At 39.8% G+C, this 21,094-nt stretch overlaps 2 protein-coding genes across 3 annotated transcripts in view; one reads left to right on the top strand and one right to left on the bottom strand.

Moving 5' to 3' along the window:
* The window catches only part of samd10a (sterile alpha motif domain containing 10a), an 80,165-nt gene that overhangs the window by 25,197 nt on the left and 33,874 nt on the right, over positions 1-21,094 (top strand). Inside the window, exon 6 of the mRNA XM_088081886.1 lies at positions 12,980-13,167. Coding sequence (XP_087938012.1) covers positions 13,036-13,167 — 132 coding nt within the window. The 5' untranslated portion in view covers positions 12,980-13,035. The remainder of the gene's footprint in view (positions 1-12,979; positions 13,168-21,094) is intronic.
* opn7d (opsin 7, group member d) lies at positions 115-13,162 on the bottom strand. 2 transcript variants are annotated; one of them, XM_042490961.2, is made up of 6 exons: positions 13,023-13,162; positions 5,435-5,525; positions 5,171-5,333; positions 4,329-4,456; positions 3,856-4,190; positions 115-2,827 (listed from the first exon to the last, which is right to left on the bottom strand). In XM_042490961.2, exons 2-6 carry the CDS (start codon positions 5,523-5,525, stop codon positions 2,354-2,356), a joined length of 1,191 nt encoding a protein of 396 aa, XP_042346895.1. In that variant the 5' UTR covers positions 13,023-13,162; the 3' UTR covers positions 115-2,353. The 2 variants fall into 2 exon arrangements, with proteins under 2 accessions (XP_042346895.1, XP_087938011.1); XM_088081885.1 differs by lacking the exon at positions 13,023-13,162 and having other exon boundaries at positions 5,171-5,367; positions 5,403-12,964.

Below are 21,094 nucleotides of genomic sequence, written 5' to 3'. Positions count from 1 at the left end.
CCCTTCATCTGAAAAGATTTAAAAACAATAAGAATTTCAAATAATCTGAGCCATAGCTTTCTGGGAGGCAATACAGGTTCTTGTTCTACATAGAAATTGGAGCAAAACTATTATTCAGTATTTTTATTTATTTATTTACTTTAATAAATAGAGCAGCACAAGAATTGATAATGATATCAACACATAGAGTTTGCTTTTCTTTATATGCATACATTAAGCCACACAGCAGCACAGTACTACTATAAAAAGAAAGAGCACAATTAAATGTAGAAAAGTGCTTTTGTGTTCAGCTTTTAGGGAAAACAAATTGTCAATCTTTTGATGCATCTTGGCAAGGATCTGACATGGATGTTACTGTAACTGTTTAAAATTCTTAATCAGAGTAATTCATTTTAATTGATGGATTCTTTTTTACAGTAAATGTGCATAAATTAGCATAAAATAACAATAAAAAAACATCTAAATCTTAAAATTTATTAAAGATTATCAACACTTCTGTGAGTGCACTTCTGTCAATTTAAGATGTTCAAAAACATAATATGGAAAATATTTGAAAATTAGGAAACAAATTATTGGTAACCAAAGAGCTTCAGACATTTTTACAGCAATGGCCTGCAATAAGTAGTTTATTTTTTTATTATTTGCATTTGGACACAAAACATAAAACTTCCCCTGGTTCCTCTTGGTTGCTGAGCAGACCTGAAAAAGTCCACTGAAATGGTCTGAAATTACAAGTATCACTAATTTTTTAGTCAGTATTGTGTTGTTTTAGAGAGCAGAGCCACTTTAGTGCCAATCTGATTCAGTCAAGGACCCCGTTTACACATTTTAAACTTCCTTTTGGGCGATTGGATCAGTGAACAGCACTAACTGAAACAACTTGCTGTTTGGTCTGGTTGTCTCAGACCAAAGACTGTATAAATAATGGACTCATTGGTTTGAGGACTGCCATTTTTAAGCCTTGAGTTCTGTATTTCAGCTGTGGCCATTTTGTGTTTTTAGAGCCAGAAGTGACCATATTTGGACTAGAGGTGGAGGAGTGAGGGGAGGATCAGACTTGCAGACTGTAGTATTTTATTTGTAAATAGGTGAGTTACAAAAAAAAAAAACCCCAACAAATAGGACAAAGTGTCATGTGTCTGTCCATCGTTATGCTCACAAATGTGTGAGATTCTGCTGACAACGGTATCCACCTGTACCAACACAACCGCTTACATGGGGTCTTGAGAAGAGAGGGGTCCATAAGCAAACCTCTAAAGAAAAGGAAGTGACTAAAGGTGCTTTTAACAACATGAAAGTCTAAATTTCCATCAAAATAATGCCCAAATGCCAGGTGAAACTGACCTCTAGTTCCATTTTATGTTAGTGTCCAAATTAGATTTTCTTTGCCAAGAAACTGTCTACAGTGCAGACTCAGGTTTGCCAGTTTTATCTGGCCGTCTACAGCAGAAAAATGACTGCAGGCTACATGGCACAGTGGCGTCTCTTTAGTAGAATGATAGTCTATTGTAATCTGTCTTTTTAGTATCAAATACTCTGCCCCCAAAGGCTTAAACTAGCTGCTGAAACTTATTTGTTTCATTTCTTACAGAAAATGGCAGCTGTCAGTTATGTTTCTGTTACAGTAGATTCCCATAGTGACAAGGACAAATGTCCATAGAAACAGTCAGGCCTCCAGGGGATGAGTACCATTTCACCATCTTCATCACCCAGATGTCAGTGTACATATAACAAATACTCATGTTGTTTTTGTGAAGGAACCATGGAAATAGAAAAAACCTAAACAGTTTTATTAATGGGTTACACACTAATGTGCTAGTTTTGCTATCACAAGTAGAACCATAAACAATTTCTTCATGTATCATTCTCATTCTACATATCTTTTGTCTTATAATATGTTTTGATATTTAAAATGGTTTATCCTGACATTAAGCATACAATGATGAGCATTAAAATGTCACACATTTGTCTAATTAACCTTGAAGCCAGCAGGGGTTGTATCTGCTCCAGCAAAATCCACCTAAATTACTGCACATTCAAATAAAACAAGCTGACACAGATGTAGGCATCAAGACATTACACGTATTTGTTTCCGTGACAAATCTTCTCAGATGAAGTCAACACATTGTGGATTTTTTATAATCGCATGAAGGCGCGATTCATGAGGGACTGTCAGGAAGGATGCCGTTGAAGGTCCATGCAAGCCTGTGGTGTGTTATTCTTGTGAGTCTTGGTGACACACCCTCATTATAACTTTTGCAGGCCTTTTGTTGTTTTGTTGTCCATGCCCAGTACTCTCTTTCTGAGCACCTGTCTCGTCTTGTTTGCTTCATGAACGCAGGAGTTTGTAACACTAGAGGAAATCCGCCTGTGGTTTGGCAGAGACCTGGCTAACTGTCACCTCTCTGTAGGTGGATCCAGTCAGGATGCAGGCAGTCCTTTGGGGCGTTGTCACGTGACAAGTCTCTGCAGTCTCAGTGCAGTGCAGACACGCTCCATAACTCTCCTGCTGTCCATTTGTGGAGATGCTCATGTCCTTGTTGCGCTGCGAGGTTGATCCAAAGCGTTCTTTTGGTTCAGAATGTGGACTCCCCCTGTAGATCCTCTGCCGTAACAAAGTCGTGTCTCTGTAGAGACACTCGCGAAAGTTGGGCTTACACAGTAGGTAGACCATGGGGTTGTAGATGGTGGAAGACTTTGCAAACACAGCGGCGAGGGCGAATGCATCAGGTGGAACCCGTGTGGCGTCTCCAAAAGCAGCCCACATGGCTACAATAGCGTATGGAGTCCAGGCACCCAGGAAGCCTATACATACTGCGACTGACAGCTATGGAGAAGAAGCACATCCAGGCACTCAATACATCGATACTCACACTGCAAAAATATCACATGCAGAAGATTTATTTAACTTTACACTTGAGATGTTCCGATCTGATCTCAAACAGCAGACTCAGGGCCAATCAAGGCATTTTGAGTGATCGGGATCAGCTATATTTTGCTTATAAAGTGATCTGAACCTTTGTTTTAAGTCAGCTGTCGCACAGGTGTTTTACCCTCAGTTATAGCACACTGTGTTTCTCCGCCCTGCTTGGAGGAGAGAGGGGGAGAGGAGGGGGTGCAGACCCCACTACAACTTCATTCAGTGCTGCAAGTACAATTAAAGCCAACATGGCTTATGTATAATTGAAATTTAATCTTCCCAAAAGATGACAGAAATCAACACTCAAGGGAATACAGTTCATGCAGGTTACACAGGCTTCACTGAAACCTCAAACACTGCAGAATACTCTCTTAAAGGGACAGAAACATAGAGACCGTGACCAAGCCAAAAATATTAAAGGGAGGGTTTGTCATTTTATACTTTTTGTAAAATAGAACAATAAATTAATTATAACAACAGGCTAATGCTTTCCAGAGCTGTAGTATAGGCTCTATTTTGGGTTGATTTTTATTAACTTTAAAGAAGCCTATATGCAGCTGTATTATCTAGGAAAACAGAAGTATTGGATCGGGACCTAGTATCAGCAGAAAGTCAAAATAAAATGACTCGGATCGGTAGCAAAAAGAAATGTGACTGGGACTTCCCTACTTCATACTAGTGGAAAAATATTCAAACATCTGTAGTAGCATCCCATTATTTGTGACTGCACATACACATGCACGCGTGCGCGCGCACACACACACACACACACACACACACGCCTGGGGGGAGACTCTACAAAGATACAGCAAGTAATCAGCAAAGTGTTTTTATAACCTCTGAATAATTTACTGTCTCATATCCTGCTCAATTCCTGTCAACTGAAAAACCTGAAGTCAGTCATGCCGCAGTGACACACTTATAGATCCTCTGACCTTGACAATGAGAGCGTGTGCATTGGTAGTCTTGGTCTGTGGTGACACATGCTGCTGGACGGCCTGCCGTGACCCCCGCACTGTCAGCAGAATGAAAGTGTAGGAGAGGAAGATGATGGTGCAGGGCAGTGCATAGCAAAAGACGAAAAGGCAGACAATGTAAGACAAAGCTGAAAGCCCGTGGTTGGGTGCATGCCAGTCAATGCAGCAGGCTGTGCCGTAAGGTTCAGGACTGTAATGTCCCCACTGTGCCAAGGGCCCTACAGCAAACACAGAAGCGTAGCACCACACTCCAGCGACCAGGAGGCGGGCATGTGTCGGAGAGAACTTGTTACCTGATCAGACAGGGGATAGAAAAAGATGCTTTGCAGTTATTGTGTGGTCATTTTTTTCCTCAAACATCATGCTGTTCTTCTTTGGAATAATATCTGTGGCAACATCATACTCATCACTTCAGTTTATTGTCCCCTCACCGTGGTTTGGGAAGCAGACTTTAAGGCAGCACACTGACGAGAGGGCTGTGAGGTTGGTCAGGCTGCAAAGACCAAACAGGACTCCACACATAGCATAGAGCTGACAGGTGATTTCTCCAAACAGCCACCTGTAGACACGGAGAAGGCGAAAGAGGGAAGATGATGGAAGATTACGCCCATTCTCATCATCATCAATCATTCATCACTTTGATTTTTGTCTCCAAATGACCATTTGTATGTCAATTACTGACCCTTGTTATGTTGTATTTGTGAAGGAAACATTGTTTTCTACTTAAGTGTTTTAAAAGGTTAGTTGTCACACAAACTACAAATACAGGCATTGCCAGACCAGCTGCTGTCATGTTCAGTGAGGTAAAATTTTAGTCTACCTCTGGGGACATTTTGGTCCTCAGATTTTGCTACTGAGAGAGCGCTCTTGACTTTCAGGATACTCTATGGCTCAGGCGAGTGATGCACAATATTGGATTTTGTGATAACTGATACCGATATATCCACTATTTCTCCCCACCTAATTTTGGAGATCAAGTCTCTTCTGTAGTGGATTGGTTTGTTTTGTCTGACCAGCAGTCTTAAACCCAAAAATATTTCATTAACAAGGATATAAAAGAGAAAAGCAGAAAATTTGCAAAACTGACAACCTGCAGCTGGGGAACATGTGGCATTTTTGTCAGAAAAAAATGACTTGATACATTAATGTCTCATCACAATAGTTGCCTTTTACTCTCAGTAGTTGCAGATTAAAGGCAAGTTCCCTGACAAATTAATTTCATGCTCAAGATAGGAGATTTAAAATGGAAAGATAAAAGGGGAATGAGAGATACCTGTGTGTAAAAGCTGATGGTATCGCCAGTGGGAACAAAGAGAGCGTCATCCCAAGGTCACTGATGGAGAGATTGATGATGAAGAATTCAGCTGGCTTCAAGGTCGTCCGCTTGTGATATGCAACAAGTAGCAGAATGCTGTTCCCCATAAGGGACAGTATACCTGCAGAACAAAAAGAGAGAAAGATTGAGCAGGGCTGGAGAGTTCACCTGTACAGAGCCAGCTGCGGACCAACACATTTGCTTGGTGTGTTTGTGACTCACAAAAGACGCTGTAGAGTGAACCCATGAGGATGTCGTGCTCCTTGGAGATGGTGGAGGCAAACACAGCAGATGTGTCTGAAGCATTTCCCATCTGAAATGTTATTTACATTAGCAAACACAAGTTAATTGTGAATAATGCAATGATTGAGGCATTTACTCCACTGATGGTGTTGTAGGCTCGGCCGAAAACATTAAAAAGGGAGCAAATGTGTTGTTGAAAGAGTTCAATTAGAGCAGAAAACACCATTTCCTCAATGCATGTTTAAACCCAGTCCAGTGTCTCGAGGAAATATTGCCATTGTACGTTTCTGCTAACCCTAAATTATGTTTCATTTCCATGTCTCATTGGCTTCATATCAACATTTTTAAAGTTACATACCGTATGAGTTGACTTTGGCATCTGAAGGTGAAATGGATGGTGGATGACATGATACCTAGGTGAGACGACTGCTAAACTGAAGACAGTTTGATTTCAGCAAACAACATAAGTGGTTGTGATTTAGCGTGTCTGGCTTTTTAGGCACCAAACGTGAGTCTATTAGTGACTTATAGTTTCTACAGTGGGGATAGTACCACTCAAAGCAGTTTTTATTCCAGACATCACTGTTTTTCCAGTGAGATTGTACACCCAAAACTGTGTACTTTAAGCCAAAACATCATCTTTTCTTAACCATAACCAAGTGTTTTTTTGTGCCTAAATCAAACAATACTATGTTGAGATGTTAAGCTGCTATATAATAACATTTGAATGTAACATATTCATGGTTTGCACGAACGTGCAGTGCCACCATTTTTCTTGGTGATTGGGTGGATGAACCCAGAAAAAACATTTCTTCGGTTTTGTTTACAATGCATCCAAAATACAATCCACTGTCTGCAGTGGAAGCTGTGCTTTCCTTCTGTCATTGTTGCACAGTATTTCCAGCCCACAGACAGAGAAATAGATTAAAAAGCTTCTTTTATTAGATCATAATCCTGAGCAAAAGATGAGGACAATTCGTATTAAATAGAAATAAATCAAGTGGGATTGACAGATGGAAAGAATTATGAAGACTGTGCCTTTCAGGATTTAGCCTACAACAGGAGTATGAGATGAGAGATTTGGAGCTTGAGAACAAAACAAAACGATTAAGATAACATGGGCTCAAATTTGATTGAAAAATCATAGAGAAACTGAAATATTGTCTGCACTCTTGCGTGTTTACGCATGATGCATGCACATGTGCAAACTCAATACAGACACATGGAGTCTTAGAGTAGAAACACAATGATCTGAGGCCAGAGGTGATCATTCTGCAACAAGAGGTGACAGGTGCTCAAGAATTTCAGAGAGCTCATAAATTAACCAAATAGATAGTTAGAAGAATCTTTATGGTGTCCTCTCAGCATCAATTGAAGCATGTTAGAGGCACTCGTGCTCTTTGATATGAGCAAGACTCGTAATCGAGGCAATCAGCATCTCTTTGCCCAGCTATCTGTAAACAGGATGATGATCGCTATTCAGTGCATCACTTTGCCAGATGGAAGAATGAAAAATAAAATGGGAATCTGGGAGAAAGGCACTGTGCAGGGGCGAATGTAAAGCAATAGTTGGAGTGCTATTAGAGATGGTGCAGAGGCAACATTGACTCTCAAGGACTTAGGCAATCACACATAAAGAATAAGACTTCATTACTATGCAAGTCAGCACACCAGGCAATGACGAAATGTCCAGTCTGTCTGGGTGGACGAGACTTGGCAGAGCTATGACCAGTTTTACTGCCACTCAAACCCAAAAACTCCACTGTCATGTCACAATGAGGGACTCTGTTATCAATAAAACATAGTTACTGTCAGATTTTCTTATTCCAGTGAACTCTGCTGCCAGTTTATTACTGCAGGTACAACTAGCTGAAACTAATACAACAGTCTGCGATAATAAAATAATGATTTATGATTGTTCTGGAGGTTGTAGTTTGTGGTGCTGTTGCTCTGTATTCAGCCCCTCCAGGATGTTGCGATCGCATCAATCAACCATATTGAATCTTTGGGTGGACAGAGCAATGTTTTTTAGTAAAGCTGGTGTGAAATCAGGCCCCAAAAAGAGCCTGCAAAATCCTTTGCAGGTGGCATATTACTTTTTACAGAAAGGTATTTCTGTTTATTTAGTCTATACCATCATTGTTGGATTGAAGGTAGAGAAAGTAATAGAAACACCTGTCCGTATAATGAAAATACAATTCAGCAGCATCACAAACTGCAGCCTCCGTACAGTTTGAGCGACACCTCTCTAAAACAAAAACTGACGCCATTAGTTTCAGCCAGGTATATAAATTGGCAGCTGAGTCCATAACAAAGGTATAAAACCTAGATGTGCCGATCGTGACGTGATCCATTAGGTTTTGGACTCTTGTTTTGAAGCCTCAAGTTTGGCATTATGGCAGTTGCCACCTTTTGGAGACAGAAGTGATCATATTTGGATGAGAAGGTGCAGCTGTGAAGGAGAGGATCTGACTGAGAGCCCAAGGACACTATTGGCAAGCGGCTTGTCACAGAAAGTGGCCACACCCTTATTTATGTGTAACTTTAATAGAATTTGAAAAGTGTGTTATATTATAAATTCATCCCCTGTACAGTTGCCATGAAGAGAGAAATTAGCTGTAGAGAGCAAAACCATTTTCGTGTTAGGCTGTAAACATGATTATTTCTGCTGTAAAGTTTAGCATTTTAACATGGGTGTCTATGGGGATTTACTTCCTTTTGGAGCCATTTGAGGAACTGCAGTTTTTGACACTTTTGCTTTGGTTTCCTTTTTCAGCCCTGAGGTGGCTGCTTGATTCATAGCAATAGCATATTCTGCTTTTTTCAAAGTCAGTAAGAATTGATTGGGTTTAACAACGCATCATTTGTTTCCTTGTCAGTCCTGTTATTATTTTTGTCACAACAGATAATGCAGTTTCATGAGTAAATTTGTGGGTGCATGTTTTCCTGAGTGAAAACAGTCCTGTAACAAGTAGGCTTGAGATAGAAACATCTGCACACTCAGATCTCTTCCAAAGATGTTTTATCTCATGCAAGCTCTTGGACAGAAGCTGTCACGCCTGGAAGATTTAAAGCTTGCATTAATCAAAACAACTTCTGCACAGATCTGAGAGCGCAGGCGCTTCTCTCTCAAGTGTGCTCGTCTTTAAGCTCCAGCAGCACTATTCGCCTCGATTTTTTTTCTCATACTGTAAAATTTAGAAAGCAGTGTTCAGTTAAATCGGTATTGTTTAATTTTAAAAAAATGAACGCCTTAAACTGCCTCTCAACACGGACGCTGTGTAGGCGAGAAGGAGGAGGTGGACAGAAAGAGTCAGGGAGAGCTTAACCAACTGAACTCTGCATTTGGTCCACTGTGTGACAGATCGAGTATTTTAAGACCGGCTGAGCTGTGACACTACTGTTATCATGTCTCTGAGCCTGGCTGAATAACTCTTCTGTCCAGCTGTGATTAATTGGACGCCTTTGAGACGAGGACAGGGACGCTGACCTCCAGATGATGATGCAGGGGGTAAACTATGTATCGCCTGCTGACCTGGCTTATGTCTCCCATTATTTTTGATGCACATTTTGCACTTTGTCCTCCCATGCCCTGACCCGCCTGCCCAAGTTTTCTTCCTTGGTCCTTCTTAATCTGTCATTTACTGAGGAAGAAATTTAACCCTTTGATTCCTGAGCAAATTACCTCGATTTTTCTTTTCAAAAGTATGGGAAGGGGGCAGCGAGTATCTCAACTAGAAATGGCCTAAAAATGTGCCAGAAATTATTAAAAAGAAGAAAATTGCCTGAAAATAAAGGAAATAGAATAACAAAAAAAGAAAAAAAACAATTGTGATGCAGTAAAGGTCTGTACATTTAAAAAAAAATAGATGATAGTGGTATCATCTGAAACTAGAACATCTAAGTAATACAATAGTACCATGCCATGCTGGCCTCTTAGGAAGGGAGCAAAATAATGCTTCAAAGTTTGGCAAAATTTTGGAAAAATGGCATGGCCAACTCACAGGGATGCGTTGACCTCTGACCTCAAGATATCTGATTGAAAATGGGTTCTATGGGTTCCCACGAGTCTCCCCTTTACAGACATGTCCACTTTATGCTGGTCCCATTTGTCATTTGATTCCTAATCAAGACGATATGGTGAGAATTGCTTTTCCTCGTCAAATTGGACTTTAAAACAGTTTTGTAATGCAAAATAATGAAATTCTGAACATTTGAATAAAAAATGCAATAAATCGCGATTTACTATTGAAATTCTGTGAATGATCGGAATTTAATAAATCGTTTGACAGTCTTACATGTAACGTTTAACACATTGTTTGCAGTTTGTAGGACATTTCCTGTCAAGTTGTTCATAATGTTTTTTCCTCAAACTAATTTTCACAGGTTTTCACAGGTTTCAGAGGTTTAAATGCTAATAAAAGATGTCTGAATGCAGCACAGAAAACTGATGTCTATCCAGGTGTTAAAGGGTTACATTGATAGATGTGAAGTTTAACACTGTTGTCAGCAAGTGAAATATCTGTAAGTTTGTGACAAGTTCATGGCATGAAAAATGTGAGATTTATGTGATGCCACTGAAACTAGGGCTGTCACTCGTGCCATTTTAATGGCTGCAGTCAGAGGAGATAAGCGACCATTTAACAGCCGACAGGCATGTCAGGTTGTCCACATGCATGAGCTCATGAGCTGTGACAATTACAGCGTCAGATTGTCTGTTTGGTTTTCAGAGATTGGCACCCAGTGGGACAGCTCAGTCTATGACCTGTGCTTAAATCTGACCCTTTTAAATAATGAAACCTCAAGTGTTTCTAAAATAAATAATTGGATGCCAAATTAAATCAGACAGGACGGTTCTCTTCATAATCGCTTTTCCTTCAGCCTACACCTTTTTCACCTTGTACATAAAATAATGATGACATGGTTGTGATGTTACATTTATACACGGCTCCCAGACTCTGTGCCTTTTGACATTATGAATCATAAAGAATTTGTATGTTTTTCAGTGTAGTGTCACATTATATCATTTATGCTCGAGTTGACTAACCCGCCCTTTATCCTTTTACATTTACATGATTTAATTTGCACATTTCAAAGCAATATCGGACATTTCTCTAGTAGGCCAATCAGTTAATTGCTCCAGAATGTCCAAACAATAGTGAAAAATTGATGTCTTCAGATTGCTTTTTGTCCAACCAAAAGTTCAAAACTTGAAGGCCTTTATTTTTGTATTTGTGGGTGCACTTTAGTTTTGGTTTCACTGACTTCTTTGTTTAGTACATGTGTGATTTGACATGTTATGTCATTGCAGGCTTTTATTTTACTATAAGAATTCTTATACAAAACATCTGTGCAGTTTTATGTTCTTTCAAAGCAAAAGTATCTTTGTTTTTTTAATATACGTACATTTCTAGAACAAAAAACATTTAAAGAATCAGAACTGTTTTGTTTTTGGTTTTGTTTTTGTTGTGTTGATATTGATGTCAGTTATATTTGGTCAGGTCATCCGTCTTTGCCTACTACATCTTCTTTAAATGCAAAAATTAGAAATTATCAGTTATGTTATTGGTATAGGCCATTAAAGGCAGGTAATAACTGGTTAATATTAAAAACAAAAAACCCATATAGTGCATCTCTTTAAGACATCGCATTTACTTTATATATGACAAAGACAAGCAGCAAATCTTTATTTTTAGCTAAATGTGACATTGTCATTGCAGCTCTAGTCCACATTTTTGTGTGCAAATTATTTGCATAATTAGTATTTCATTAAGCTCATAATTCACATACAACATACAACATACATGACATACATGCAGTGTGCTGTGCAACACATGCCCAGAGGGCCCTGTAAGACCTTTTGTGGGATCGACATGTACTGTATTCACCCTCGTTGTAGCTGCCTCCTCTTCTGACAGTGAGTGACAGTGAGTGACACGTGAATGCCACACAGTGCAATACTTACACCGCGCTTTAGCAGCATGACAGAGTGGCTGGAGGCAACTCGTTCAAACGTTTCAGGACATGCTGTGACATTTCTTATGTAATGACTGTGGAGAATAATCACGTGATTAATGTTGAATAGTTTAGGTAAACTGGGAGTATTTAATCCACAAACAGCTTTTTTTGTTGCTATTCTTGCACAATATTCTTTAACATGTTGCTTGTAGCAAACTGTTATCTGAACCTAACAATCAATAAATTTGTTGAATATTTTCTACACATAAACAATTTGCTATGTAACTTTAAAGTGGAGAGGAGGATTAAAAACTCCTTGTAACTGCATTTTTTTGTAATGCTTATTTTAGTCGGTGAGATAGAAGGAAGTAAATTAAAGACGGGGAGATAAAGGCGGATTAAATTGTAGGTTAGTGGTGTAGCTGATGTGGTTTTCTGTGATGAGAGACTCTTATTTTTCTGATTGATAAAGGGATAATTTGTCTCTGAAGTTCTGCAAACAGTGCACACATTGGTAATTTTTACATTCCCTTCTGGTTAAATAGATACTTTTCATTCTCCGAAACTCACTAAACAATCAGAATATCATTTATAGGATGTTATAAAGTATCTCAAATTTTTCTCAGGCTTTAAAATGTTGGCTCTCTTATTGCCTCTCCATGTCTGTTCACCATGCCTATGGGAAGGACAGCAGCCGCAAAGCCCGCAAAATAAATAAATAAATACAATTCTGCCACCCTAGTAAGTCGTATCATCATGGCCACTCGACCACAACTGCTTCCGTCTCATGACACAAACACATTACATAACCGCAGTCTGACTGAGGCTCTGTGTCAGTGATGGGTAATTGTCTTTCCTCGGACAGCTGTTTTCATTTATCTGCCTTTGACTCTGAGCCTCAGTTGAAGGTCATTCACTTTGTTATATTGTGTTGCATCCAACAGAAAGACATCATACTCTGGCATCGTAATCGGTCACTGCCAACACATATTGATTCTCTGTTGCGAGGCTCGAGTCCCAAACAAATGAATCCTGGCTCACATTTGTCTGTGCAGGTAATAAGAATGGGCAGTTTATGCATTCAGGCACACATGTCCAGAAAAACACAGTGTGGCGAGCAGCCTGAGAGCAAGTCGACAGGCTGTTGTGAGAATGGTCAGCATAGCGACAACTTTGGCCAAAAGATGATGAAAAGCAGTTTTTATGTTTTGTTTTTTTAAAGAGGGATAATCAGCAATCTCATCTCTAATCCTACCAGAGATCCCACAAATCAGCACAATCTTTTTTCACATCCTTGAGATAGTATGTAAACCTTGCCTGAATATCCGTCTTTAAACACCCCTCTAACACAACCAGATGTTATCATTGACTTTTCTGATAACCGCTGCAGGTGAGAATAAACTACCAGACCTTTGCACGGAAAATATAACTAAAGAAAGAACTGACAATAAACATTTTTTGACTGCCATGTCAGCTGCAAAAAATCACTGTAAACAACACCAAATTTAGAAGACAAAACAAATTTGTGCTCATCAACAATCATGCTTTTTGTTTTGTCTTTTTAAGTGCGCTGGAAACAGAAGTGACAACCCACTGCTGTGCGTCTTACCTTCCAGGGGGGAATGGCTTGTCCTCAGTTACACTCATGGAGGCCAGGTGGAGAGCAGGACACAGAGGAGAGGAGCTCGTCCAGCCACCGACAGAGAGACAGAGAGACAGAGAGGAGACAGGAGCACTGGAAGAGTCTGGTTAAGGTATTCTCCTCCTCCTCCTCCTCCTCCTCCTCCTCAGTGACACACACTTGCACACATCCAGCCAGGTGGACATGCACACACTCCCTCATACAGGATGTGCACTCATTGTTAAGATGCACTGAGCCCCACTGATGGAGAACGGAAAGCCTACAGTGACAGCAGGCCAGCCAGAGAGGGAGAGGGAGAGAGAGGGAGGGAGGGAGAGGGAGAGGGAGGGAGAGAGGGGGGGAGAGAGAGAGGGAGAGAGAGAGAGAGAGAGAGAGAGAGAGAGGGATCAGCATAATACTGGCAAGCTCTGAGTGTCACTGATGACTCAAAGTACCGCTCCCCACCCCATTTTCTCTATCCGTCCTACTACTTTCCTGCCACACTTATCCCTTACACTTAAATTTTTTTTTACACTTTTTTCATTTTTTTCACCTTCTTTAGACGTATGAGTCATGTATTTGAATCATGCATGCAGGGTGGGCTTTCCCCAACAACTTTCTCATAGTTTACCTCCACACAGCTGCACATAAGTAACAGTTTTTATACATACTGTCTCGCTATATATTTATTTACTGAACACTTTTGTTTGTGCTCCCATTTTCCACAGGTTTAAGTCAAATATATGATGCACTCAATAGAGATTTTTTTCTTCAAGTTTTGGTCAGATATATGATAAATGTGGGTTAGTGAGTACTTCATCCTCTCCAAGATAATCCATCCACCTGACAGGGGTGACATGTCAAGATGCTGATGACTGCACAGGTTTGCCTTTGGATGGTCACAATAAAAAGACACTTCAGGGCGCCCAGTAGCTCAGTTATTGTACAGAGCCTACGTCTTCACCGCAGCGGCCGCGGATTTGATTCCAACCTTGGCTCTTTGCTGCATGTTATCCGCTCTCTCTTCTCCTTTTGCAGTTAAGCTGTCTTATCTAATAAAAAAGGCAAACACCCCCAAAAAAATAATCTTTAAAAAAGCAAGGATACTCTGTAGTTTGCAGTTTGATCACACAACACAGTGCCACAAATGTTGCAGGTTTTGAAGGAGCGTGCTGTTTAACATCTTGACTGCAGTAATGTCCACCGGAGCTGTTGCCCATAAGCTATCTCCAATGTTGTTTTCATGAATTTGAAAGTACATCCGACCAGCCTCACAACCACAGACTATGTGTAACCAGCTCAGGACCAAACATCCAGCGCCCTCACTTACAAGATCGTCTTGAGAGCCGCCGCCCTAAGAGCTGATACAATGGTTGATTTGCACAACTGTAGAATTTCTGCACAAACAATCAGAAACCGTCCTAGAGAAGCTCATCTGCATGCTTGTCTTGAACTGAGAGCATTTTGTCATCATAACAGACTTGTGCAGTTGTGAGGCTGATCGGCTGTACTGCCAAATTTACAAAAATGACACTGGAGATGGCTTGTGGTAGTGAAATAAACATTAAGTTCATTGCCAACAGCTCTGGTGAACATTGTAGTCAATACGCCAATGGCTTGCAATATCTGTGGAGAGTTTCATTTTATCGTAACCATCCCAATGCACACCTGTGTATTGACGGTGCTGTATAATCAGCATCTTAATAATATTCCACACCTGTCATGTGGATGGATTATCTTGGAGAAGGAGAAAGTGCTCACAAACACAAATTGGAAAAATTTGTCACCAAAAGTGAGAGAAATATTTCTGTCCAGTGTATATACGCAATCACTTGATCAGTGGTTATAAGGGTGGTAATTGGAAACTGGAAGTGAGAAAAAACACTTAACAATGTCAAAGTGGAATTTGATCCCATTTAACATTCGCAGATTTTTCTCTCTGAATATAAAATAGAAAAATTAATATTGCTGGATGTGCCTGTGAAGCTGTAATTTAAAAGCTAAAAAATAGAGTGAGAAAAATGATGATTGTAATCTGTTTTCCTGTGACTAGGACGTTAGATCATTTTTCATCAGGGTCCTAATTGGTCATAGTGAAGAAATGAAGCTGTGCCAATATTGATTGTACTCAATGAATGCCTGTTGCTATGGTGCTACTCTTTTTAATTAATGATTATATTAGTATGCATCGAGAATTATAAAATGTTTGACGCATAATTTGTAACTGGAATGATATCTCTTTGGTAATTTTGCTCAATTTAACAGTCCAAAATGACTGTGACAACAACTTAACAAAATGAAGTGTCATCCTCGGTCACAGAATAAATGCAGTCCTGGTAGGGAACATTTGGACTGCACCTGAAGCGCGTGTCATCCTACTTTATCATGCCCACCCATGCAGTTTGCCTGGAGCAGCGCTGCTCGCAGACTGGCAGTCAGGGAAAGCTGCTTAAGGGAGCGTGGGCCTCGCTCGCTGAGCTGTGCCGAGGCTGCAGGGCTGCCAGAGAGCTGCAAAGAGCAGCGTTGTCATATTAATACCTGGTCCTTCTCAGGCCGCTCGCTCTGACGTGTTTGGATGAACCTAGCGGGGTGTGCTGTAGTGTCACATCCCTACTGTGAGTTACTGAGGATGACAGTAGGCAGAAAATTATCAAAAAGAGAGGAAATTATAATTGATCACGTTGAAAATAATTGCAAGACATGGTGGATGTCAGTAAGTAAGTTCTCTGATGGATTGCACAGACATTCATGGTCCAGAGAGGATGAATCCTAATGACTTGAGTGACTTTTCCTCTAATGGAGCCAGCAAAGTTTTAAAAGGTACAAGGAAGATTTATTATCAATCAAATTTTATTAAATCAAAAGTGCTTTACTGTTTGATTGAAGAAATAAAAAACAAGAACAACATATGAAATAAGAAGAAATGAAGGGATCTTAAAAAAACACAATAAGTAACATTTTGATAGTAATAAACTGCAGAGGTATATAGAAGATAGTTTTTGTAGTTCATGTTTAAAAGTATTAATATTTGAAGCTCTTCTCCTTAGCATTTTTTAAACATAGTTTGGAAAATTAAATTAAAAATTGCCCTTGATCCTGCTTTATTTATTTATTTTTTTTTTTACATAACCTGTGAACTAAATCAACATTTACTGGACGGATTGGCACAAAATTCAGTATTGATATCCATTGTGCCAAGACAATTTATCCTAATCGCTTTAATCATCCCCCGACCTGTCATGGTGTTGACATTTGTACTTTACTTACGCCTGACGCTCCTTTTTCATGGAACATAGGCCGTTGACCGCAGTTGATCTTTTGTCCTGGGCTTTCCTGTCCAGCTGTTTCCATGTCTGTCCGCTCTGTGTGATGTCAGTCTCAAGGTTCCTGTGCCAGGTGTCCTCGGGTCGACCTCTCTTTCTTGTGCCTTGAGGCGTTCAATCTAAGGGCCGGCCTGGTGATGCAAGCATGTGGTTTCCGGAGCTGATCATCCCTCTGTCTTTTCTTGATTTCCTCTTCAAGGGTTGTTGGCCAGTTCTCTGCTAGAGATCATTGTTACTGATGGTATCTAGCTGGTGGACGCTCAAGATCTGCCTCAGGCAGCTGCTCATGAACATTTTGTGCTTTCATCACAGTGGTCTCTGTTATTCTCCATGTCTGTAATCCATAGAGTGGTATAGGCTTAAAAGTCCCATATTATGCCCATTTTCAGGTTCAAACATGTGTTTGGGTTTCTACTAGAACATGTTTACATGACTTTTTCAACAACATTAGAGCTGCCACTTGAAAGTCAGAGGCTTGAATCATCAATCAGAGACTCCTCAGCAGACTGAGTTTGCCTCAAGTTGAGCTGTGGTTTTTCTCTGTGCAGTGTATTTCTGGGGATTTTTTGGTCCCCAGATTTAGCTGCAGAGTGAGTGCTTCTGACTTTCACGTGACTCTTTGCAGCTGCAGGCATGCAGGCCGTGGCACAGAGGGAGTGAGACCACACCAAAAGGTGAAGAAGTGGTGAATTTACAGCGCACAGAAATGAATAGGATTCAGTGTCTGGCTTGTGTTGTTGCGCATTTGTGTTAGCGCCATTAGCTTGTTTACTATATGACGTGAATGCTGCTGTCACACTGAACATCCCACCGAGCCCATTCAGACTTTATATAACTTTATATGGAAAACAAAACAAATCTTGAGTATTTGTGTTGAACTGCCGAATCAAATGAACGAGCATAATTCTGAGTCGGGTTCAGCCTGAGAATGTCAAAAAATGAAGAATGAAAAGTATGTAAAATGTGACCAAAAGTCCCTTAATAAAAAATACTTGGAAATTTGACTTTTTACAATATGGGACTGTCCTTGAAGCTTTTTATGCTTTTTCTGATTTTTTTTTTGGAGCCCCAAATGTTCTTCCGTTGGCTGAATGAAGCCCTTGCCTCTATCGCTCTGACGTCTGCATCCCTGCAGCTCTGCTTGTCAGTGATACTTTTTGGGCAAGTGAAGGCTTCTACTTCTGAGCAGTTGTGGTTTTGAGTAAATTTTTAACAACTACTAGATGGTATGCCAGATAATTTCATACAGACATTCATGGCTCCCTTAGGATGAACTATAATAACTGTTGTGATCCACTCAGTTTTCATTTAGAGCCATTGTTAGTATACCAAATACTTGGTTTATGACCAAATACTGGCAAAAGTAATCACATTTCCATCGGCTGTTCTTTGTGTTTAGTGCTATTTGGTAAATTTTAGGATGCTTATAGGCTAAGACGGTGAACATGGTTATATGCGTGTAACATCAGCTTGTGAGCATGTTGGCGAGCTTCCATGAGTATTTTGCTCAAAGCACAGATGTGCCTAAGAACAGACTCTCAGAGCTGCAGACTTATTTTTATGACAGCCTGTTTTCCTGCCCTTGAATTTCACTTTGCCCGTCTGTGCGATATTTTGGTGCCTCGTGCAGAGTGCATGGTGCACAGGTGGAGGACAGGCAATAACAGGTGGGAAGTTCATTCAGATTAATAATATGAACAGGCATAATTTATCTATAAATTGATATGAATGAATCTTACAGTATCTGTTGTCCAGCTCTGCTTTAGGCTGTTTGAAAAGCTTCATTTTTTTTAAATCCCTTCAGCGTCTGAAGGCTGCATAACAGTTTAGTGGCGATGTATTACAGCCGAGCTCAGTGCTGTTTTACAAGGCTTTCAACTGTGTTTACCTTGATTAAACTGCATGGAAATGACACCAGGCGGCTACAAAATAACCTCACACACCTCGACCCACGTCAGATGGGTTCATGACTCATTCTGTCCGTTTATTTGGGAGACGTCAGATTACCAGAGCTCATTAATCACACTGCCTCCTCTCTAACTGTTTAAAAATAAATTCAGTGTTTCATGGTTTAATCTTGAAAATGCAACATGAAGCAAATGCTGCTGTGATCACCTTTAGAGATATGATGTAAGCATTCGCACCGTGAAATACAGTTATATGGGACGGTTGAATAGCGTCCTATTGATCTGATCACATAAACTGCCTCACCAAATTATTTTTTATCGTTTGTTTCTATCATCACTGTAATAATTAACTGTCTAAGAGACCCTACACCACCTGCCTCATGCCTGGCTGCTGATTTGTGGTCCTGTGTGTTCACATTGAGCATCCAGACAACAATTTCCAGAAGAAGCACATTCTTCTTCATCCTTTTTTGAGCTGCTGTCACCACACATGTATTATTTATTATCACTACAACTAATAAGACCACATTCCCCAATCTGCTTTATTCACCATCACCTAGCCCTTTTTCACTGCACTGCTGTTCATACATGGACCAAAATAGCAGTTGTGCCTTGAGAGGCCCTCAAAGTTTGCACACCCAAAACCTTACCGCTGATAGAGATGAACCTTTAGACAATTATGACCTGAATCTGCAGCTTACCTCAGCCTTACATAGCTTTATAGTAAATTTCAGCTTTTTGTTTGCTGTCTGGCTGCAACCTGACTGTTTTTATTCACTCTCATAGTCTCATTTTTGGCAACAACAGGCAGCTGTTTTAGGCAAATTAGCTGTAAAAAACCCCACTGTACCCCACATGCTAAGCAGCCAACAACAGACAGACAAAGTTTGTGACATACTGGTGAACATAGTGAAACATTAAGTAGCTAAAGAGCCAGATATTTCCCCCAGGAGATGGCATAAACCAAAAAAGTGCCCCGGGGAGGCGTTTTTCTGTAGGCTAACCTGGAAGCCATAGTTCCCCCGTCAAAATGCCTGCAGGATTTTTCCATTGGGTTTTGGATCATTGCAGAAAATAAGCTCTGTGGCAAACAAATGTTTATGATATTTACATGTTTTGTTCAGCAAGACAAAATCTTCACAAATGAACACCACTTTTAGGGTTTTTAAAGCCTAAATGCAGTCGCAAGAAATAATAATCTAACAATAGACAACAGTCCTGTTGCCACTGCCACAAACCTGTAAAGCCGTGTTCGGCAAATCTTGATGTGACGATGTCTCACAGCCACTTGTTAGCAACCGCCTTTTTTAAGACACATAACAGCTTTAAAGTTTATGAGTGGGGTATTTACTGACATATTTTATGGCGTATCAGGTGGACACAAAAACAACTCCAAATGAAAAATAATGTTTCTCCTGTAACTGATGGATGTGTGTAAGCAGCTTTTTGTACCGAGTTCAGAATATCAATTTAAAATGTTCTGATATAAAAATGTTGTTTACAACTTCTTACCATTTCTCCAAGATGGCCAAAAATATCATTATTCCAGCCTTTTATAAGGTTTACATTGGTAGTGGACGGAGAGCAGAGGCCACCCATAAACACTTTGAGAGGCTGGATTTCAAAGCCCCAGGCTACAGATTTAATCTGATGAGCCACTGCAAAATGACTAATTGGCACTGCTGGAAATTTTGCCAGTGAATAATTTAAATGTCAATGTGGAATAATGAATGTCTTTTACCGATGACCACTTTTTTTCCTCAGTTTTTTTTTAATGTAGCAACTGTCACACTAATTAGTAAATCCTACGTTCTGCCCAAGGACAAGGAGGAGAAAAGTGCAACGCAGAGGAGCACATTTGAGGCATTGGTGAAATTACTGTCAAAACTAGTTAATTTTACATTGGAAATCTTAGTTTAAACAACTTGTCTTCATTAATGATATGACCAGTGAGGTCAACAATATAAAATTAAACCAGCTCCAGTTGAGATGACATTATTTTTTCTTTTTTTTAAATATAACTTTTATCATAGCTTTCCCATTGCAAAATCTAGTAACATTGATAAAGTTACAGAATAAATTAAGTAATTGTTGATTCACCAATAATTTAAAGTCATGACATTGGTCAGGTACAAATCCTTACGAAACTTTCATACCCATCAATACTCATATTGCATCCTATAGCATGATTAACAGTGCTGTTATTGTAATCTGGAGCTTTAGTTGATTTGTAGTCTGTTTTATGATGAGGATTATATCAGAATTTTAAAGCGTTGGGTGAGAGATAGTGAGAGAGAGAGATTGCTGAAACCGCAATGTCCTGGTCACAGAGGGGTACATCTGACGTACTCTGAGATGTTTATTTTGGGCTTTAAACCTCTCACAGGGTTGATTTATGACACAACTCCACCCTCATAGAGGTAAAAATAAAGTTAAAAAACCTTCTGAAACCTGATGTGATCAGTAGTGGAAATGAACGTGAATTTAAACAAGTGCGTACGTCAATCTCATTCTTGTGAATACAGTATCTCAAAAACACCTTTAGGAAAATGAATGAAATGAAATAATTAGGTCAAGGTCACTTTTACCTCCTTTGTCTCACTCTTGTGAATATATGTGAAGAAAATCTGAAATTTGGCTCAAAAATTCACTTGGATTTAAAGATGAACTGATAAGACTTTGATGGTCAAAGGTCAAGGTCACCGTGACCTTGCATCCATTTTATCCTTATTAATGTGTTATCTCAAGAACACCTTGAGGGAGTTCCTTCAAATTTGGCACAAATATACTCTTTGAATCACAGATGAACAAATTAAAATTTGGTGGTCAA

This window comes from Plectropomus leopardus, chromosome 9, assembly GCF_026936395.1.
Source record: "Plectropomus leopardus strain MGB_pleo_1.0 chromosome 9, ASM2693639v1, whole genome shotgun sequence".
Classification (NCBI taxonomy): Eukaryota; Metazoa; Chordata; class Actinopteri; order Perciformes; family Serranidae; genus Plectropomus; species Plectropomus leopardus.
The sequence above is the reverse complement of the archived record's forward strand: the minus strand, read 5'-3'. Positions and strand labels throughout refer to the sequence as shown.

Coding starts and splice junctions, on each gene's coding strand:
- opn7d (XM_088081885.1), bottom strand. CDS start 5,525: ATGGGAAATGCTTCAGACACATCTGCTGTGTTTGCCTCCACCATCTCC. Junction 5,368..5,402: donor CACACCAAGCAAATGTGTTG/GTCCGCAGCTGG, acceptor TGAACTCTCCAG/CCCTGCTCAATCTTTCTCTC. Junction 4,457..5,170: donor CCATCAGCTTTTACACACAG/GTATCTCTCATT, acceptor CCGTGTCTACAG/GTGGCTGTTTGGAGAAATCA.